This window comes from Esox lucius, chromosome 12 (genome assembly GCF_011004845.1).
Source record: "Esox lucius isolate fEsoLuc1 chromosome 12, fEsoLuc1.pri, whole genome shotgun sequence".
Taxonomy (NCBI): domain Eukaryota; kingdom Metazoa; phylum Chordata; class Actinopteri; order Esociformes; family Esocidae; genus Esox; species Esox lucius.
This window is the reverse complement of record NC_047580.1, coordinates 13280837-13303871: the sequence shown is the minus strand read 5'-3', so window position 1 is coordinate 13303871 and position 23035 is coordinate 13280837. Positions and strand designations below refer to the sequence as shown.

General features: G+C 41.6%; 1 protein-coding gene across 1 annotated transcript in view; it reads left to right on the top strand.

Moving 5' to 3' along the window:
• The window catches only part of ephb2a (eph receptor B2a), a 46176-nt gene that overhangs the window by 3947 nt on the left and 19194 nt on the right, over window positions 1–23035 (top strand). Inside the window, exons 2-3 of the mRNA XM_010875753.3 lie at window positions 17467–17531; window positions 17749–18433. Of these exons, the coding sequence (XP_010874055.1) occupies window positions 17467–17531; window positions 17749–18433 (750 nt within the window). The remainder of the gene's footprint in view (window positions 1–17466; window positions 17532–17748; window positions 18434–23035) is intronic.

The following is a 23035-nucleotide window of genomic DNA, read 5'->3' as shown; positions in this document are numbered from 1 at the left end:
TTATTTCTTCAAAGGGAAGCTCTACAGAAGTTGAATATATCATACATCAGCCATCATGGTTTTGTATTCATACATTTTAAAATGCAAGTTACAAACTTTCAAAGCCTTTTGAATAAGACTTGAGCAGTATCCAGACTGTCATAGCTTTATATAACTCTTGTGCCACCTTGAGATGTTCTTTAGTACCGACACTAAACACAAGAAGCGCTATTTGCTAACCACACGGAGGTTAGCAATGCTAACCCTGTAATTAATGCTAGCTAAATGGTAACTAATGGTCTTTCCCAGCTCATACAATTGACAAAAGAAATATTCTGCACAATATTGAGGTTTATGAACCAGGTTGGAATACTCTGCTTTTACGTAATAGAGGTTTGCAAGAGGCTAACCACTTAAACTGCAGAGAATTTAACAGATTTATACTGGTAACTTAGTGGTTATATTTAAAACTGGCAAACATCTTGTGAATTTCATATTGTAAGTAGTCCTTCCCACAAAATCGCAAGTGGAATTGATAAATATATTCTTTTCAAATACAATTGTACTTCTCCATCTTAAGTAAAAATGTACCAATGATTTCTCCACAATTCTTTATTCAACTATTAATGCTACAGAACCTTGTTTAGAACCTAATAAATCCATTTAAATCCTAAAATAAACAGAAATGGTATTGGCAAAATTATTGACACCCTAGACACCATATTTTGTAGCACAGCCTTATTTGGACAAAATAATTACGATAAAGCACTGCCTATTGCCATGCATGAGCTTCCTAAACTACAGTATTGGCAGTTTGGCCCACTCTTTGTACCAAATGGTCCAGTTTTCCCAGATGGAGAAAACAAACTGCTGTTTTCATTTCTCTCCATGTATTTCCAACAGATTATAATCTTGACTGGTTTTTGGCCACTGTTTATGGTCATTGTCCTGCTGGAAGACCCATGACCTTTGACAGAGGACTAGGTGTGCACTACAAAATGCCTTGGCATTCTTCTGAGTTCATGATGTTGTGAAAATATTCAAGGCACCCTGTGCCAGAGGCAGGGAAACAACCCCAAAACATCACTGAGCCTCCCTTATGTTTGACTGTGGGGAAGTTGTTCTTTTCTTTGTAGACTTCATTTTGTGTTCTGTAAACATTGTGATGGAGTGCCTTACCAAAAAGCTCTAATTTGATCTCATCTGTCTACAGGAGATTGTTGCAGAGGTTTTGGTGTCATGTTCAGGTGTGCTTTGGCAAATTGCAGCCAACTTACAAAGGTCTTTCTCTCACCAGTGGGTATCATACCATGCAACCCCCTTTCACTGAGTTAGCGAAGGATGTTGCGAGTTAGAACAATTGTACCTAGTGTCTGAAGGTCAGCTTGAATCTGTGTGGCTGTTCATCAAGGTGCTTTTTCCACAATTAAAACAATCCCTCGCTGTGATTTTCCATCTAGTTCTCTTGTGGACATGTTTAGAGTGGTTGACTACAGTGGCATGGACCTTAGACTTCTTAATTTCACACAAACAGAATACCACAATTAAGAACATGTTATTCTGTTTGTTTGAAATAAAATGTCTTATCTGGCTTTCATGTTTTCATGACCTTGCTAAACGAATATAAAGGTTTTGCTTCTGACAAATATTTTAAAGTACATTGCGGCTCCACTCACTCCTCATGTGAGTATCAACTTCATCCTAATTTGGTTGAATTAACATTCGAATTTCATTCATTATCTTTCTCCATAAATGTAGTGTAAAATATGACTGTTGACTGTTGTAGGGCTGTAGAATAGAAGCATCTGACATCTGTTAAATGAACAAGTTGATTTCACTCCCACAGCGCATACTTTGGCTACTAAGCAAAACTCAAAACCTGCCATTTTGATCTTTTGACATATATTGTTTTAGCAAAATATCACAACTATCTTAAATTAATATGAATTAAAAAAAATGTATGTTGTATTAGATCAAATAAGTTGACTAGATTATACTGGTTACAACCAGTACACACATGCATTCTCAATTTACAACCCAATACGACAAATTTCAACACCCCCAAAAATATATTTTCATAACTTTTAATCATTTTAATATTGACTGGATTTGATATTTATGAATTTACATCATAGTATTCCAGTATGCCTTTTAATAAAAAGTGACACTTCACAGTCCTCGCCACCCGCCAGCTTAGAACTACTGAGGTTAATGATTTAAATGGAAATGTATATGGGATAAGGGCATCTTCTGGAGATGTCACTTAGAGTACAGGTATATGTATGATAAGACATTTCAGAATATGTGCTGGTACTGGCATGTACAGTATGACCACCTAAATTACTGTTTTTAACAAAACATCATACATGTACCAAGCCTATCATGTCACCAACCGTTTTTAATGATATATTTCTTTCATGTTTGATGTTTTATTGGGCAAGTAAAGTAAAGAAAGGAGTTTTCACAGTTGGGCCAAGAGCAGCAAGCCAGACTGTAACCCATACTGTAACAGTGCATGTGCATCAGTCGCAGCGGCTTAGACTGTTGGACCGCCCTAAGCCACTGTCACCAACATTTTGACAACATTTGTAAATTATTATTTATTATTAAATCTGTAAATTGTATTGTTTGATGCCTTCGAAAAACTGCTCTCACCTCTCTACTAGGTCATATGGACGATATTCCCCTTGTTTCAGTCAGTCAAATTACCTGAGTGAGTGTAGGATCACGTGATGTCTGTCTGTCAGCTCTGGGCCCATGTGACGTCTGTATTGCTCTGCTTCGCTCTCCTTCTGTATCAGCAGTAAGACCTCCCTCCCTCCCCATGGTTGGGCTGCATCATCCATGTTCCCAAGCCTTTATGTAAGCGGGGCAGACCTGACTGATTTCAGCCACGTCAAGACCTATCAGCTCAGCACGGGCCTGTGTAGTCTGGCTGAGAAATCTTACAGGACCGTCTTTCTGTTAATGTCTCTCAGTCTCTCTGTCTCTACCTGCAGTGTTCTGTCACACCACAGACATTACTCTTGTTTTTTTTTTTGTTTTTTTTTTTATCTGACTGGGTTGTTTGTTCTGTGTGATTATTTATTTTTGGATGGCACCCAGGCATGTGAATGCAGATCTTTTGTTATCTAGAGCAGAGGACTGCAACTGTGAACGTTTGACGTTATGGATGTCTTTAACCTGGATGTTTCTGCTGGACCATCTTTCATGAGTTTATTTTGCTGCTGTTGTCACTGTTCAGTTCTCTTTCCATCAAACCCCTTTGGTTTATCAGCATTCTTGTCACTATGGTTAAATAAAATGGTCCAATATTTTTGGATTGACATGAGGTCTGCAATATCACAAAAACGCTAATAGTAAATAAATACCAAATAGTTATTGCAAGCATTAGCTAGGTAAAACAACATGAATACATGATAAGTGATTTTTGCTAGCATCATTTTTAGCAATGTCTTGCATTTCGGCACCAGTTCATTTTAGTCCTCAATAAGCACATGCCTTACCTGACCATGTGGTCCAAAAACACCCCTTATTCACTCCAAATCCCTGAATCACATCTTCTTTGTGTATGTATTCAGTACAAACCAAAATGTTGATATTACACCTGTGTCTTTAGCTTTAAGAAAGCATAGGCTTTCTGCTCATTGTAGATATGTTGCTGTGGAAGGAAATCAATATTCAGTGTAACGCTGCTTTTCATTCCAGTACTCTTTCCCCTCTGGGAGCAGTGACAGAAAATATTGAGCATCAAAACAGCCGATGACCTACTTCTCCTTCTGCCCTATGGTGGGTTTCCACAACTTAGTTACACATTCTTGAGACAACAACAGAGAGTGACATATAAATGTCACAAGTGATATACACCATACAGTAGTTAAGGTTATAGGTTTGATGTTTGTCTACCCTGTTACCATGTTCAATTATAGCAAAGATATTCAGCAGATAGGACAGACATTGCATACTGCGAATGAACCAATTCTGGATCTTCCAAGCACATGTGGCAAAGATGCAGATAACATTTGCACCTGTTGAACATTGACACTGTTATATGAATACTGCCTCTAAACTGTGTAGTCATAGGTCTTAACTCAATACTAGTCCTTCTCTAAACCCCAAAAAAAATCCCAGTCAGAATTTCTCTTGAAGTGCAGTCTTGGCCAAAAGTATTGGCACGCTTGCACTTAATTTAAATGATGCACAAAATGCAAAATATTTTGGTATTCGTAGTTTGCAGTTAAAAAAACTAAATAATTTGCTAAATAATAGCTCATTCCATAAAGTCATCCTAAGATCACCAAGACAATACTAAAAGGTGATTAAATTAACTTTGGAATTTAACTTTGGTGAGTTGGAAAATCACTCATTCAACCAGTTTGAATAGAGATAAGGGATCATTTTCCTGTTTTGTGTCACTGAGTATACTGCAATGGGCATGGAGAAGAAACAAAAAAGAGAATTGTCAGAGGAGGTCAGACACAAGGTCTATCTTCAGAGACCTTGATGTTCCTGTTTCCATGGTGTGTAATGTCAACTGCAACACAAATCCAAGCTGACCTTCAGACACAAGATACGACCTTCAAACACAGTATCAACTTGCACCATCCGTCGATTATTCAGTGAAAGAGGGAAAGAGAGAAATAAAAAGCCTGACTGCAATTTGCCATAACACACCTAAATATGCCACAATGCTTCTGGAACAAACTCATGTAGACACATAAGATCAAATTAGAGCTTTTTGGTAAAGCACACCATTTTCATGCCTGCAGGAACTAAATCAAGTTGGCTTAGAACATTTCAAATAGCATAACTACGCTTGAAAGAATACAATTTGGAAAATCTTTTTTTTTTCTTTTCTTTATTAAGTACAACAATCTATATTCTAGCACGTTCTATTGCATAATGCCAACTGGAAAATCATAAAATCTCCCAAAGACAGGATGACCTAAGCCCACCCCAAGATCCAAGACAAATTAGCAGAGCTATTTCCTAGGGTGACTCACTATCAAGACGGCCTATGTGTATCATTTCTTGGTACTGTGCATCATTTGCTTTCATAGTTCTCAGAGAGCAACACAATTATAGCACCAAGAAATGTCACCTCTCTGTTCATGCCAATGTTGTTATTTGCTTCTGCTCACCCTGTTTTGTTTAATAGATTTTTTTTCTCCCCTCTTATTTTCCTGATATCCCGTTTGCTATTATGGCTTCCCCTTGTCGCAACAACTCCACCTTAGGTACTGGATAGAGGACGATTGAGACACGATTCCCCTAAGCATGTGTGGCTAAACCCTTTCTTTGGTGTGTACCATCGGTGAATTTGTGAATTTATCCAGTTTTGTATAATTTCCATACATTTTAGTACAGCTTTTGCTGACACTTATGTGTTTATAGGTTCTGCCATACATTTTTTTGCATGATTGATAATGTCTTTATGTGCAGTGCATGTGTGTTGTGTCTATATATACAGTATGTACTGTACAGAATGTGCGGTTCTTAGTGTGTGGGTGTATAGGTGTGGTTGTGTGACTATGTGCATATATGTATATATATATATATATTATAATTTAGGGATGTGAGTAGGCCTAACCAGACTCGCAGACTAGGGCGAGAGAAGATGTATTTAGTTTAGACTACATGACCAAAGGTACAGTATGTGGACAACTTTTCAAATGAGTGTATTTGGTTATTTCAGCCGCACCCATTTCTGACAGGTGAATAAAATCGATCACAAAGCCATGCAATCTTCAGAGATAACAAATAATTGACAGTAGAGTGACCATGCTTTCAACGTGCCACGGTCATAGGATTTCAGTTTGTAAAAAGTCTGCCCTGTTAGAGCTGCCCCGGTCAACTATAAGAGCTGTGATAGCGAAGTGGAAACGTCTAGGAGCAACAGCAGCTCAGCCACGAAGTGTTAGGCCACACAGGCTCACTGAACGGGACTGCTGGGAAGAGGTTTCCATGTCCAGGCAGCCACATACAAGCCTAGGAACGTCATGTACAATATCAAGCGGCACCTGAGGTGGTGTAAAGGTTGCCACCATTGGACTCTGGAGCAGTGGAAATGCCTGATGAATCACACTTCACTATCTGGCAGTCCAACAGACTAATCTGGATTTGGCTGCTACTAGGAGAATGCTATCTGCCTGAAACATAGTAATAACTGTCAAGTTTGGTGGTGGGGGAATAATGGTTTGGGGCGGTTTTCTATGATTTGGGCTAGGCCCCTGCGTTCGAGTGAAGGGAAATCTTAAAGCTGCATTATACGAAGAGACTCTAAATTATTCTGGGCTTCCGCCTTTGTGTCAACAGCTTGGGGAAGGCCCTTTCCTGTTTCCGCTAGACAATGCCCTGATGCACAAAGCAAGGTCCGTTGAGAAATATTTTGTCACAACAGGTGTGGAGGAACTTGACTGTCCTTTAGAGTCCTGACCTCAACCCCATCAAACACCTTTGGGATGAATTGGAACGATGATTGCAAGTCTAATCACACAACATCAATACCCAACCTCACTAATGCTCTTGTGGCAGGGATGTTCCAACATTTAGTAGAAAGGCTCCCCAGTAGATTGCAGGCTGTCATAGCAGTAAAGGGTGGACCAACTTCGTATTGATGCCCAACTAGTCCAGAGTTGTATTTTGGAGTAGTTCTTCAACATATCTTCTAATCACTATACACTTATCTTTTAGTCAAGAGAGTTCCTGAATACGTACACAGCACATTTAACCCCATCCCACATTCATTTCAAGTTCCCAATGTCTATATTGAATTCAATTACTTCATTGTCTTTGCTAAAGTATTCAAAAATAACATGAGGCACCACAACATTGTAATCTCTGACCTAAACTTCTTGAGGTTGGTTAACATTTTGCTGAATGAGATGAAGCAGGGCAGAATAAGCTCAACTGGAAAAGAGTCTGACTTCCTAATGCAGAAATCTCTCTCTGAGAAATACAAGAAACAATTAAAACCCAGAGCAGCAAAACCCGGGGGCCAGGCAGAGACCCCCTTGTGAATTCTGCTAAGACATTAAACAATAGCGCAGTTGTATATTGGATACACTGAACATACTGAAATTGAGAATAAAAGCCGTTTTAAATCTGTGAGAAAGAAGAGGTGCACCGTGTGAACAAGGTAAAATACTTGTGTCTTAATGCCAACGCTTGAGAGTTGGCAGCCTTGAAAGTTATATTTAAAGTTGGAACATCTAAGCCCCTATATTATGCAGTAAGCACTTGTTTTCCTGACATAATGAATGTTTAATGGTTGGTGGGAGAGTGCACACACACTTGGTTTCTTAGGCAGAAAACCATTTATTGATCTATATACCTGGATCCAGTCGTGGAGGCCTCCCTCCCAGCTAGTGTTATAAATAAGGATCTGTTTTTTATTTGCCAGGTAGAGTAAAGGTAAAATACATTTTTAAAGATGTAATTCCTTTAAGTCTCAGCAGTCAAGTGTCCTCCCACCCAATATTTAATAAAACCTTTTACAGTACATGGAGCGACAGACCTTGAGCAATAGTAAATCAGTGGGTACTAATTCCTTGATTAGACAAATTACATGTGAAAATGTGATGCTGCCCCCGTGAGCTGTAATAGCATAGTACAGAAGGTTGTTTAATTGGACCTCTTGATAAATCAGTATACAGAATGTCTGTCCATGAAATGGAAGTGGCTATGGATATAAGGTCCTTTACAATGTCATGCTGAAGATGGATGCATCACCTGGATGCCCTGCAGTTTCTTTTGTTATTGTATATTGCTTCTACGAGACATTCAATAATTTTAAATACAGACAAGCTACATGTATTCACTTTCAGTTCTCATTTTGCTGCCTGGATATTTCATTACGTCATGCTTGTTTAGTTTGAAAACTTTGGGATGGCTTGGCTTGATTCATTTATTATGTTGCAATTGTTTTCATAAACATTGAACTTGTTCAACAAAGGTGGGACAAGAGAGGCAGCAGAAATGTTTTGTTAGAAATCTTTTGTTAGGGCTGGTGTACATACAAACACAAGTTTAGTTTTTTTGTCCATAGCACATGTTTGATAAATGCTGGGCCCTAATTTGTAAACCTTCTCTACAAAATATATCCCAAAAAATGCATGCAATAGTTTTCAAAAGTTTACCAAAGATGGCATATATTACAGACAGGTCAGTGTAACCCCCCTGGAAGAGAGTGAAAATCCTGGGATCCATTGACCCTGACTCGCTCAATATAACATTGAAATATACGCTGTTGGCCACTGTGCATGAGCTGTTGTTGCTTGCTCTTTGGTGTCTTAGGCTGGATGTCTTTAGCACTGTGTGACAACTCCTGATGTAAAAGTGGCTTTATAAAGTAGATTTATAAAGCCACTTGGTTGTGTTGCAGATCTGGATTCTGCCTAAAGAGTCTGGCCGCAGCCCACCAGTATGGTTTGACATTATTATATATAAAAATGTATAATAATATATTGATGAACGACGTGGCCTTAAAAGTGTACTCTTTTAATTTTCACCTGACACACCCTTCAAAGATTTGGGTCCTGACCCAACCAGATAGTTGTGCCTATCCACTAAGCATACATTTCTTGTTGCTTGCTCTTTTGGGATTTAGGCTGGGGTTTTAGGCACTGTTGCACAACTACTAATGTAAAAAGGACTTTTTAAAAAGAAATCAACATAAAACACTGCAGCTTGTAAAACTTGTGGTTAGCAAGCAGCAGCTAACGTCAGCTAACGTAGCTAACTAGCCATATTCAGCACAAAGCAAGCCAGCAATAATGTTGCTATCAACTCAAAATCACATCTACTAGTTAACTAATTATAGGCTGAACATTCTCTTACCCTATTGATGTTTTTCTACTTTACCTTTTGGATTTTCCTTCTTGGATGGAACCCACTGGTTCACAAGGGTAACGCAGAGTCAAGAGTGATTTAAACAAGGCCTTGGAAACATGAAATGCAATGTGTTCACATAAATACATAGCATTTTACAATGATCTTAAGTAAACAAGTACAAACATGGCTGAACTGGGTGGGCTTGGAACACACCCAACATGGCAAGTCAGTGTCAGTCTTATTATAAAAGGGCTACTGCAACATCTGAGTGATCCCATTCCACACTTTGTTTACGTCAGCACAGCAAAGAGGTAGGAAACAGACAGGTTCAGACAATATTCAATAAGGATAATATACTCTATCAAAAGGACTTCAGAGACTTGTGTGAAAGCAATAAAAATTGGCAAGCCCTTAAATTTACCAAGAAACCAACCAAAATAATTGCCTCACCGGCTGTCTGTCCACACAGCAAAACAGGTAGATTCTTACAGACAACTCCTTAGCGCACACACGAAGACTGAATCGCAGATCTGTCATGTATAAATGAAGCAGGTGCTCAATCTACGGCTGGTCTGGTGCCAGACTTGGAGACTGCAGCCTTAGCACTAGCATGGCTTGTGCCCGGAGCACACCATGTGCTCCTCTTTTACGGTGAGGGGTGCACGTGTGCCTAGTTAGTCCTGGAGCCAGCAAGCAGTAAGACAACACGTTAAAGTGTCAACACAGAAGCAACACTTAAAATGACTTTGAAGTCACAGGGCAAACTTCACCAGTTACAGATTTGTTCTGTTTCCATGTGAATCACTAATACATTCCTAAACATTACTACAACACTGTGGAACTCCCATGAACATGAATAAATCATAGTCTGACCCCAAAAATGTAACTACAGCATGTTATAACTGGAAAATCTAGAGCTGACATCTATCTAGGCAACCTAAATGACCTAATGTAATAAGAAAACAGAGAATGTAAAAAAAGAGTAACTTTGTTTTACAGGATTATACAATGCATAAAGAAAATATGGAATGACTGAAATGTGAAGGTGTGGACTAAAGGTGTTTTTCATCTCTCTCTATACCCTAGAGCAGTGGACCAGTTTTTGTTCAGCCTCAGACTACTATGATTATACACCTGTAAATAGTAAAATAACCTAGATACCGTGATCAAATGTCCAACCACAATAGTGAAAACACTCAAAGTTAGCTTCACGGTTTGAGACACTGCTGTATGTATCGGCCTTTTCCTAGTTCTTGTGATTTTCAGAATACAAAGGAGGGTGTTCTTTTACACAGACAGAACACTGGCAATTGGACAGTTGTTTTGTTGGCAGTCTTTCCCTTTGAAGCATCACATTGTCTGACTGTTACTCACACAGTGTCATATCACTATGTTGATAGGTCCATTGTAGTCAATCATTTGGAATGAAAAGGTATACATTAAGTTGCTTAGTGTGTGGCAGATCTCATACGTCTGTACCTGACAGCTGTCTTCCCCCTGGCGGGAATCACCTCCTTCATCTTCTCTGTGTAGGAGCAGTAGAGGGAAGATTAAGTGACAAAAAAAGAGTGAGGAAGCAGGCAAATAATTTTGTTGCCGAAGTTTCTGAGTTGTGATGTTTCACCACTAACCTTTCACCTTCAACCAAAAACAGACAAAAATATGTTTTGAACAGTTTGAACCCAGAAACCCAAGCGAAATAATAGCTTTTGTGTTTCCACTCCTGTAATTCCAAATGGTGCTGTTGTTCAAATGGAATTTCCCACTGAAAATTAGGAGCTTCCAATAATTCACAGAAAACATAGCAATACTACAAAACATACACCTAGACCGGATATAAATCCAATAATCTATAGATAAACCAAATGTTGAACCACAATTCATATTAGTGTGAGCCAAATTGCTCCAACTCTGAGGTTGGCAATTACAGTGAGCTATCAGTGAGCTATCATCCTCATAGTCTTGCAAAGCCGTACCTCCAAATGATCATGGCTTGGTTTAAGAGGCTGTTATCACCATGAAGGGTGATTTCCAAGTGGAGCATGAATTATTTATTTGCATGTTTATTTTCCACTGTAAAAGGAAATATGTATGTATGGGATGCATTAAGTTCATTAACATAATTTTTTGGGGCATATGCACATTTATTTTCTGAAAAGGTACACCCAGATTTTAAGTGTGAAATGGTTTTCAAGTAAGGGGGTGTAGCTAAACAAAGCTACACCCTAAATGTATCTAAATACATTGATCAAATGCCAACTAATAATTTGTAAAAAAAAAAAAAAAAAGAATCCTTTAGGCTTAATCACTTTGATGACAATGAAAGCATATAAGCCTTCTGCTAAATACTGTATGTGCACAACTGTTTTCTGACGTAGTTTGAAATGGGGCATTTGATGTGTCCTGTGTGCATTTTCATGCAAATACCCAAGCCAGAGACGATTGAAAGAAATGTGTCTTTCGTGACACACTGAAATGGTAGCTGACTGTATGTCTTGGACAGGCGTAGTGCTGGTGGAGACCTCAAATGGGTCATGTCATGTCGGACCAATGCTATGCTGTGAATGTATTAATCCAGCATGAATTATTCAGGAAGTTTCAACAGCTATCCATGGAATGTCATTTTGTTCTTCTTGGGAAAACAGACAATGATCTTGAAGTTGTCAGAATCCATTGCACTAGCCGAGTACCTGGCTGTGTATATGTTCTGCCTGTGGTCTTTTGAGAATCCCCACGCTGAACAACACACTCTTACATGCATAGAGGACATTTATGTACACTAGGTCAGATATTAGAGGCTCCATTCTCTGGTAAAGATCCCTGAAACTGCTGAAAATGTTTCAAACCCAAACTGTCATTTGCGCTCACTATTTCTTGCCATCATAATCCTTCAGGATGCACAGAGATCTAAAATGACCAACAACACATAAAATTGAATAGGATTAACCATAGTCTTGTTATCAGCTTGAGCAAATTGACTGTACATATTGTATTTGGATTAGATTATTAGCCTTCGACTCTTAGTCCAAATGGGCCACCTCTGCATTCTGCATGCAGGCTGGCCTTGGTGTGTATTTTAGTGCTACAAACCTGCTGCAACAAGCTACAACCCTGGGATGTGCCCTTCCAGGGCTAATATAAACGCAGCAGCAGATGTAGGGCCGTCCAATTGATAAATAAGGAATGTGGTACTGAGGGTTGCAGTGCGGCGGTAGGCACAGTCACATAAAATCCAGTGAGTGAAGCCCAGCGTCGTGTCCCCTGGGTTTAATCCAGTGTGGCGTACAGAGCGTGGCGCAGCCTGCCAGGATTATGTGTGCTGGACTTAGTTGCCCTAGTCTTTCCTCTTCGTTGCCCTACTTTTCATTGAAATGTGGAGAGAAAGCGAGCAAGGGAAGGAGAGAAAGCTCTACATCGCAGGAATTCAGGGACAGATGGAGACAGGGGCTGGGGAGGGGGATGTGAAGAGAGAGGGAGATGGAGACCACCACAATGTCATTCCCCTCTTTCTCTTACTTGGTTAAATCTGGTTCAGGAATACTTATTGACTGATCGATAACGGTGGTTTATGTAGTGTTTGCATGTTAGACACAACAGGCAGATTCGCTTTGTCGTGCATAGTATCACTTTGGCAAATATAGCCTCCACAGCCTACCCAACGTAGCATCCACAGTCTACCAAATGTAGCCTCCAATGTAGCCTCTACAGCCTACCCAACGTAGCCTCCACAGTCTACCAAATGTAGCCTCCAATGTAGCCTCCACAGCCTACCAAATGTAGCCTCCAATGTATCCTCCACAGCCTACCCAACGTAGCCTCCACAGTCTACCAAATGTAGCCTTCAATGTAGCCTCCACAGCCTACCAAACGTAGGCTCCACAGTCTACCAAATGTAGCCTTCAATGTAGCCTCCACAGCCTACCAAACGTAGGCTCCACAGTCTACCAAATGTAGCCTCCACAGCCTACCAAATGTAGTCTCCACAGCCTACCAAATGTAGTCTCCACAGCCTACCAAATGTAGCCTCCACAGCCTACCAAATGTAGCCTCCAATGTAGTCTCCACAGCCTACCAAATGTAGCCTCCACAGCCGAGCAAATGTAGCCTCCACAGCCTACCGAATGTAGCCTCCACAGCCTACTGAATGTAACCTCCACAGCCTACCAAATGAAGCCTCCACAGCCTACCAAATGAAGCCTCCACAGCCTACCATTTCACCGTAGCACACTTACCATATCATACTTAACCATCTGCGTTATTAAGCGCACAGGAACAGCCATGGGGTCGCCCATTTGTCCACCAAAATCAAGAATAACGCTTGGGATAATCTAATACAAACCCTTTCTGGGCTGAAACAAACGGGTCCACCACAGGCAAAGTAGGAATCCTACTAAAGTGTATAGACTAAAGTATGGACTAAAGTGTAGACTAAAGTATAGACTAAAGTGTAGACTAAAGTATAGACTAAAGTGTAGACTAAAGTATAGACTAAAGTGTATAGACTTAAGTGTATAGACTAAAGTATAGACTAAAGTGTATAGACTTAAGTGTATAGACTAAAGTGTATAGAATAAAGTGTATAGACTAAAGTATAGACTAAAGTGTATAGACTTAAGTGTATGGACTAAAGTGTATAGACTAAAGTATAGACTAAAGTGTATAGACTAAAGTATAGACTGAAGTGTCACTGTTTAGGAAAACTTGTTTTAATTTCCGGTCGTCTTCCATGTGTCGTGTGTGACAAGATTCATGTGACATACCGTGCACGCTTAGTTGGGCTCAAGCAGAAACTGAAGTGCCTTGTTGACAAGTCTAGGCACGAATGGAGAGCAACACGCAGAAACCAATGTCCCCCTTTTCCCTCTGCCCCCTGTTGCACCCACTGTGCTTTGCCCAGGGCACTGAGCCGTGTGTGGAAGTTTGAACCTACAGTATGACTTGAGAGTTTCATCCACTATCCACACAAGAACACTTCCTTTCCGTTTTTACCCTCTCCACTCAGACTGCCGCTCCCTTCCCCAACCCTCTTGGCGCAGTCCATGGGAATTCTTAGCGGGTCACCGCTCCCAGCCTCTTTATTCCCGTTTAGCGGCGGCACCAACACCTGGCTCCCCACTCCCTCACAGCTCCTCATTAATCCACACTGATACTAACAGGAACTGAGCATGCGGAAAATGGCCCGATTGGAAGCAACAGTGGTTCCCTGTGTGTTCAGAGCTGATTTGCAGACCAACTGTTTTGTCTGAACTCAACTAAAAAAATTGTTGCTGTTTTAATAACATACGTCCTTTAGCTTAAATATATATATACAGTATATATGTATATATATATATATATATATAGAGAGAGAGAGACTGTATATGTACATACTGTATACAGTATGTGTAATATATACCGTATATGCATTTGTTTCTTTGATCAGTTGGTTGTGTGAATGTATGTACGTCTAATTCATATGGGTTTGTTCCACAGTTTCGCTCCCACAAGTGTCTCATATTAAAGTGAACATTCACCCGTGATGGCTTTGTAATTGACTCATTATAGCAGACTTCCCTAGAGAGTGAATATGGCTCAGAATCCCCTAACTATTTAAGCATTCTTTCAGAGGTCACCTACAACTGACTTCAACTGAGTTGAATTGGAATGGAATATTTGTGGTAATGTAATTGAAAAAGACATAATATGAGACACTAGGTCCTGGTTCACATTACTGTAGTTAAACACAGTTTACTAGTCATTCTTCTGAATGTTTGCTGGGACAGGTTTTTTGCCAATACTGGTTATAATGTTTTTTTCTGGTCGGTAGAAGTAGATGCAACCATTGAACATCAGGATTTTTACCTTAATTGTAACTAGGGAGAGAATCATTGTTATGTTGGACTCACGTGGTCAAACTACAGTAATTACATGAGTGTGTATTGATTAGCCTAGTACATTATGCATGATGTGGTTCGATCAGAGCATGCTGGTGCATTTGTAGATTGTTAGTTGGCTTGTTGTTATGTCATGACTGAGCTCTCTGCGCTGACTGTGCTCAGCCTGTGTTTGCCCCTCACTTTGCCTTGTTTTTATGGATATCAAACAGTACTGCACTGTAGTTAGCTGGTTTGAACTGAATGTTAGAAGAATGTTCTAACAATGTTAGGAGAATTTGTAAAAACAAGGATCATTGGGCATGATGTGGTGATCAATCTCTGGGGACGCTAGGTTCAGCCATTAGCTCCACCCCTTCTGCAACAGTTTGTGTGAACAATCAATCGATTCAAATGTTTGGAAATCATGTCAACAGTAACCCATCCTCAAAGCCTGAGCAAAGACATAACGGCCTAGACAGAAGACATGTGGAGAGACACCTGATACAGAAAGACCCCATACTGTGACTTATATCAGACTCCAAGAGACAACATACTGAGAGACACCTGACTCAGGGAGACACCACACTGAGAGTTATATCAGACGCCAAGAGATACCATATGAGGAGAGACACCAGACTCAGAGGTTCCTCTGATACTGGATATCATGATGCACTGATCACTTTGTCACTCCTTTGTAACCTCCTGATGTTACAGTCAGATGTGTGGGGATGTTCTGTATTACTGATTGTTCAATCAGGAGTGTCTTCCTGACCCTAACATGGCAAATGAGGATTGAGTGGCTGACAGTGGTATTGTCTTCCATGTGGTACAGTCCAGCCAATGTGTGGGTCCATGTTTGTCCTGAACTGAGACTGCCAGAATCCCAGGCAGTGTGTTGTCATGAGGAATACACTTATGAGGATAGCAACTAAGTCTTACACCAACCCTTTTCCCTTGAGTATGATTTCCATGTGCAACAATTTAGCTGGAGACCGAATCGTGTTCAGTCCACATAATCAGGATCCAACCACAGAGTAATTTAGGGGCCTCTAGTGGCCAAAAGGCAATTGTTGCAAAGGCATGGACATTGGAGGCTTTTAAAATAGTCCAGGGGTGGGCAAACTACGGTCCGCGGGCCAGATCTGGCCCGCAAGGCAATTCCACCAGGCCTGCGATAGGTAATAAAATAGTTTTGAGGGGAAGTAAAACATATCTCACCAGCCCATTCTTATCTGAATCTGAATCTGAATTTAAATTATTTAGACATTATAATAGACTTATTGCCCATTTTTGGCCTGCAAATCATTTATGATTAACAAAAACAAATGAATTAAATGTCATAATCCTGATGTGGCCCCCGAGCCAAATGGTTTGCCCCCCCCCTGATGTAGTCAGCTGGTGAGACTGTCAACCTTATGTCCTTTCTGGTCAGCTGGGTAGAACTTGTAACTTCACTGGCTTGTTCTTCCTGATGACCCAGTTGGAGATTGCAAATATGGAATCTTTAGTGAATAACGTAGTAACATCTTTACAAATACTTGTTGTTTAAGCTTGAAATGAAGGAAATCGTAGAGCCAAATGAACGTCTCCATTCACCAATGCAATTCGGTTCCCTATGTTCCCCAAAGACAGCTGTTCAAAAAGAGCCTCCCGTTCCTGAACGACCCTTCACTGTTAGAAGTGAGCAATGAAATTCAACTCCATTAAAAGGTTGGATGCCTTCAATGGTGACATCCATGCTCTCACAGACTGCCTGATAGGAAATATAAAGTAACACATTCTCTAACCTTCTTTCTGGGCCCGACCCATGTTTTGTAAGTTATGGCCTGTCTTCTTTCCTGTATCTCCCACCACCACAGGCTTAAATATACTTTTTAATGCCATCTCTCCCCTCAGCAGTGCGGATAGTACGCTGTGAATAATTGAAAAAGTGTCAGTGTGCTGAGAGTGAAGCGACTTGCTGCCTACTTGTCCTCCCCCTCTAGTGGGGGTGGTGAGAGGTGAGATTATGGGCCTAACGGTGTGTGTGGGGGTGTGTGTGTGGGTGTGTGTGTGTGGGTGGATGGGTGTGTGAGGAAGACTAAAAAAGACAGACGCAGAGCAGATGTCATCATGCAGAGTCATCTGTTACCGTGTGGTTGTGGTTTAGCAGTGTCAATGTTGCCACCCTCAGCGCTGACTGCACAAGCACACAATTACTGTGACAAGGGGAGTCCACACAATACTTCAGTTATATAGTACCAGTCTACATCGTGTTCAGAAAGTGGCTTAAGATCCAATATGTGACATCCAGCCACGCAGGTGGGTGTATGATAAACCAAGAGACCTGTCACAAGTGTATCACAAAATATTTCTATGTTAGAGGCCCAGCACGGCCCCCACCCACCTTGGGCCCCCCACCCTCCACGGGCCCCACACACACCTCGAGCCCCCCACACAGGCCCCACACACACCTCGAGCCCCCCACCCACCGCGGGCCCTGTTGCGACAGCACCTCCTGCACCCCCGATAGTTACGCGCATGCATTCAACGTTGCATGGCTAAATGTATTCAGAGATACAGGTAAAGGCTGCAGTTACAGTGAAGAGTAGATGACTGAGAAGGCAGCCTTGGTTTCAAGCCTCTAGTTATAAAGACAAACGTGGCTGGAGAAACAGATGGATTTTGAGAGGGGGTTCAGACGGTAATTCACAGTTCACAGTTGCTCATGACAATGTTTCACAGTGACAATAACATGTCCGGTTTAAGCAGATGTTATTTCGAATAGTACAAGAACTTGTTCTTTTTGATTTCTCTATAGAAATTCTCATGGACTCTACGACAGCCACAGCAGAGCTGGGATGGACAGTCTACCCAGCGATGGGGGTGAGTGGAACAACAGATTCTCACAAGTTTTACTAAAATTGATGCCAGCCCAGGAACACAATTATCTACCAGGAAACATAATGCCGTTTAGGTTTGGTGTCCGCGGACTGTGATATTGTTTTATACTGTGCCGTGTAGACAGAAAAACATGAATATTACATTGTTTTCACTGGTCATGGATGTTCCACTGACCCGCTGCTGTCCCTGTGTGTGGCAGTGGGAGGAGGTGAGTGGCTATGACGAAAACATGAACACCATCCGCACCTACCAGGTGTGCAACGTCTTCAACAACAACCAGAACAACTGGGTCCGCACCAAGTACATCCGCCGGCGCGGCGCCCAGCGCATCCACGTGGAGATGAAGTTCTCGGTGCGCGACTGCAGCTCCATTCCCAGCGTCCCTGGCTCCTGTAAGGAGACCTTTAACCTTTACTACTATGAGGCGGACTCGGACACGGCCAACAAAGGCTCCCCCGCCTGGATGGAGAACCCCTGGATTAAAGTGGACACCATCGCCGCGGACGAGAGCTTCTCCCAGGTGGACCTGGGCGGCCGAGTGATGAAGATCAACAAAGAGATACGGAGCTTCGGCCCCGTGTCGCGCCAGGGTTTCTACCTGGCTTTCCAGGACTACGGCAGCTGCATGTCGCTGATCGCCGTGCGCGTGTTCTACCGGAAGTGCCCCCGCGTGGTCCAGAACGGCGCGGCGTTCCCCGAGACCCTGTCGGGGGCGGAGAGCACCTCCCTGGTGGCGGCGCGGGGCGTCTGTGTGCCCAACGGGGAGGAGGTGGACGTGCCCATCAAGCTGTACTGCAACGGGGACGGGGAGTGGATGGTGCCCATCGGCCGCTGCATGTGCAAGGCCGGCCACGAGGCTGTGGAGAACGGCACGGCGTGTCGAGGTGAGAGACGCTGATTAATCTGTCTACTGCTACAGTCTCTGACCTAGGAAGACTTGTGATAAACCTGAGGACAGTGCCATGTAATGACAGTATGAGGCTCACTGGGAATGGAACTGGTGCCTTGGCAGGAACTCTGTAGGATGGAGAGTGTCGGGGTGCAATTAGAGGTCTTCAGACTGTAGACCTCTGTCTCAGTCTGGCATTCAGAGAGAGGACACTGTATGCCAAGAAAGCACTATCCCGTCTCTTCCCTTTTTTTGTGAGCGCACGCGTACGCACACACAACTTACACGCATGCACACACCTTGCGGACATGTAGACAATGGACAATAGCTACTCATTCAGATCCATGTCAGTCTGGTTGTCCTGAATAGAGGGCTGGGTTTGGAGGTGTTTTCTTCGCTGTACCAGCGGATATGATTACACTGAAGGAATGGAGGGTAGAAATGAGGAGAGCCTTTTGGCAGCCTCCTTCCTGGTGTCGTTGACAGAATCTAAATGATTAGGGTCCTCCCATCTGGGTGAGCTGACGGATGGGGAGTGCCAATGTCCTCCGCCGCCGCACTACAGCAGCATGTCCGTTCATTTCCCCTGTCAATAGCCCCCCCATTCTTCCCTGCTGTAATGGCGGCCATAATTGACTAATTATGGGCGCGGGAGGGCTCATTCAACGTGGATGGGGGTTGTCCCTTTCAATTGTGATTAGGAATATCAAGCACCACTAATGCATCCGATTATGCCCCGTTCTGCCATTTTACAAGGTGTGAAGGTTTGTATCTTCAGCAAGGCGGAGCACTGAAATAGCCAGAGGTAACCAGTGATATCACTGAGCGTTTGTCATTGTGCCACACAGATCCCGAGACCCCACGTTAAATATTGTTTAGTCCTTGAGGAAGACATTATTGCTGAGCCCATTCTGATTGTAATTTGACATTTCAGGCATTTTCTGAGAACTGGATGAGGACATTGAATCATAATTAGTCACCTTCGTACTCAGCCAGCTTTTAAATAAAAACTGTGTTTATAACAGCGCTTCTGAACTCGGAAAATAATTAATCACGGTAAATTGCCTAATAATCTGTAGTTAATTGTGATTAATCTAAATTTTAGAACGTGTTCAAATTTGGTCCTAATTACAAAAATATATAAATGAAAAAAGCGCATTTTGTTGAAGACATTCTGTGTTTTATACGTAACTATGGACCGTGGTTGACTTTAATTAAATAAGCGCTGGAGCAGTCTTTTCCCAAGTCAGTCCATTACACCAAGGTGACACACCCCTTACATTTCAAACTTGAATTTACCACAATAACTGGCAGGGTTTAACTGTAGGCCATGTAAATCTAAATACAAAGATTCTGGTCTCTAATCCCATAGTCCTACCATCTACTACCACTGTGCTCTTGATCAAGGCAACAAGTAGAATACTGTAACAATATTAGGCCCTCTATCTGGAGAGACGCTGTGTGGGCAGGCATTTGATCCAACACTGAGTCACATCTAAGATTTTCAAGGTATTGTTCTGTAGCTGTTGTTTCTTATAAAGTAGATGTACTGTGACTTTATATAATGAAAGCAAACACCTGAGAATGTAAAAGTACAAACTATAGATACAGTATCTCACAGAAGTGAGTACACCCCCCACATTTAAAAAAAAATATTTAAGTATATCTTCTCATGTGACAACACTGAAGAAATGACACTTTGCTACAATGTAAAGTAGTGAGTGTACAGCTTGTATAACAGTGTACATTTTCTGTCCCCTCAAAATAATTCAACACACAGCCATTAATGTCTAAACTGCAGGCAACAAATGTGAGTACACCCCTAAGTGAAAATGTCCAAATTGGGCCCAATTAGCCATTTTCCCTCCCCAGTGTCATGTTACTCGTTAGTGTTACAAAGTCTCAGGTGTGAATGGGGAGCAGGTGTGTTACATTTGGTGTCATCACTCTCACACTCCCTCATACTGGTCACTGGAAGTTCAACATGGCACCTCATGGCAAAGAACTCTCTGAGGATCTGAAAAAAAGCAAAGCAAGTAGGCAGTATACAATTGGATGATGTGAACACAAATACTGGGACCTATTTTGTTTTGTGAGCACCACTCATAAATTCTGTCTGAAACAAGTGAACAAAAGTATGAAGTCTCACCCAGTTGACTACATTACTACCAGATGCCTTTGAATATGTTAGAATGTGTTTTTACCCATTTACTACATGTCCTCCACCTTCATGGTCTTCTTTAGCCACAAAATACATTGTGTCAAAGCAACCGTTTTTTTATATTTTTATATGGAGCCTTATGGAGCTATTACTTTCAGAACTGTTGGCTGAAATTATACATCAGAATCTATATGCATACTTGTCAGAAGAGCTTGGATATGTATATGTGCAGGTTACACAATGAACTGAAATATACTTAAAGCAGATGCTTTTACAGAGATATGGATTTGTGGTTTCGAAAAGCAGGGGTTTTGTTGGGGTATGTTTGTCAGGAGCTTAATTGACAAATACTGCTAAACTAGCTGATGTTTGACAATATGCCATAGATGGCTTAGTCACCCAATCTCAACCCAATTACACATTCATGGGAGATTCTGGAGCCGTCAACATTTTTGAATTTCTCATAGACGTTCTGTGTCAAGTTCCAGACACTTGTCGAACCTATATTCCATGGGGCATTTAAGCCGTTCTGGTGCCTTGTGGTGCAGCATAGTATTTTGAATGCAGTATATCGTGTCAGTGTATCAATGTCCCAAAGAGCCTGATAGGACTACAGATTAGGAACTACTAGAAACCTCTATCTACTCTATGAATAGGACAGAGAGCCAGGCCTAATCTGCTGATTGGTAGCTGTTCACACAGTTGTTCCTGGAGCTACCCCTGTTAATGGAGTGCAGGTGTCGTATTGTCATCACGGACAGGCTCATTGATCAAAGTCTACTTGAGGAGAAGAGCTTTCGTCGCTCAGGCTCCGGCAGCCTATCAGAGAATATGCCTTAAAAAGACACTTCCTGTCAGTGGCGATCTCTGCTTCCTGCTGGCTCACCTTTCTCTCTGCCACGATGATTGAAGTTGGGCACCAGAATAAAACAAAAGAGAGAGAAAAAAAGAGGGGGGATTTTTTTTCTTCTTTTCCATGCCTTACAGCACATCATGCCTGGACTCAATATTTAAAGAGCTTTTGTACCAAAACACTATGTATCTAATTTCAGACTTGGGGAAATAGAAACCTTTTTTTTATGAATGCAAAAAAAAATACCTTTGATTATTCAGAAGACAAGCCTTGTAATAAATATCTATATTACAAGTTCATTTTATTTTAGAGAGACAAATAATCTTGTGTTTTGCTAAATATTACACAGGTTATCTACTTCACTAGATTTTTACCAGGTATTTTAGGAATCTTGCCTAACTGAATTACTTGTCCTCATAATAGCCAAACATAGTTTCAGTGTGTTTCTCACTCCACCATGGCAAAATGTTTGGAAATGCAGAAGGCTATGATATATTGTATAGAGAGCACAGGTTGTTGCTGCCCCGGGCCCCAAGTGCAGACCTTATAAGACACAACTGATGACCTACCTTTCTGATACAGACATAAGTGGCACGCCCAATACAGGTCAGGAGAACTGAGCTACAATTAACCTACTGACACAACGTGATTCCAGGTCCTAGGATTTCAAGGCATGGCAAAATCTTGGATCATGTGATGTTAGAATCGGGGTCCCCCATGAAAATAGGGTCATTTATAGCTCTTTTGGAATGGAACTTGCAATGGAAAAGTATGTAAATGTATGCACACACAACTGTAAGTTGGTCTGGATGAATCTATTACAACTGAGAAAGCCACATAGGGCAGGATCAACTGGGGAACCACTGCCTAATGTGAGCCGCCATGTCCTGAAGTGATGGATGGATGTGATAAAAGATTTGGGACGAGGAAAATGGTATGTGAGCACATCCAAAGTTGTGTAATGTTTGCCCAGAATGAAGCACTGCTAGTCAGGTGTAGTGAAGAAACACAGAAGGGTATTAATCATCCACTTTGGCCATACACTGTACTTGTAACACCAGCAGGCAAGTGGTTTGCCGCCTAAGAGGTGATTTGCATTTCACTCGGCCGCATTTCCAGATGCTTGCTAATAGACCTTGACAGGCCGCTTATTACATGATTTACATCACTGGTGTCTTGCCCACCATCAGACATTAGCGACACGCCTGTGGCTAGTAATCTTCTATATTAGTTAATTCGAGTACTAACATCCAAAACATGATGAAACATGAATTATTATCATACATTATGCTACAAATAACTACAAGGGATGTCACAATACATTAAGTTACTGTAGATAATACCAAAGAAGAAGCTTTAGAGCGAGCAGATTTCATTTCTAGTGTTTTTGGTAAAGGGATGTGCCGTAATATTGTAGGTTTCACTGAGAAAGCTCTTTCACCACAGCACCCAGTGCAGCTGTGGACTGCAGTGAGTCAGTCACTAACATAGTAATTGACCTCTTTAATCCTCCTCTAGTTCATGATGAATGGATGGATGGGTGGGTTGATGATGGATGGTGTATTGCCTCTATTATCATGTCA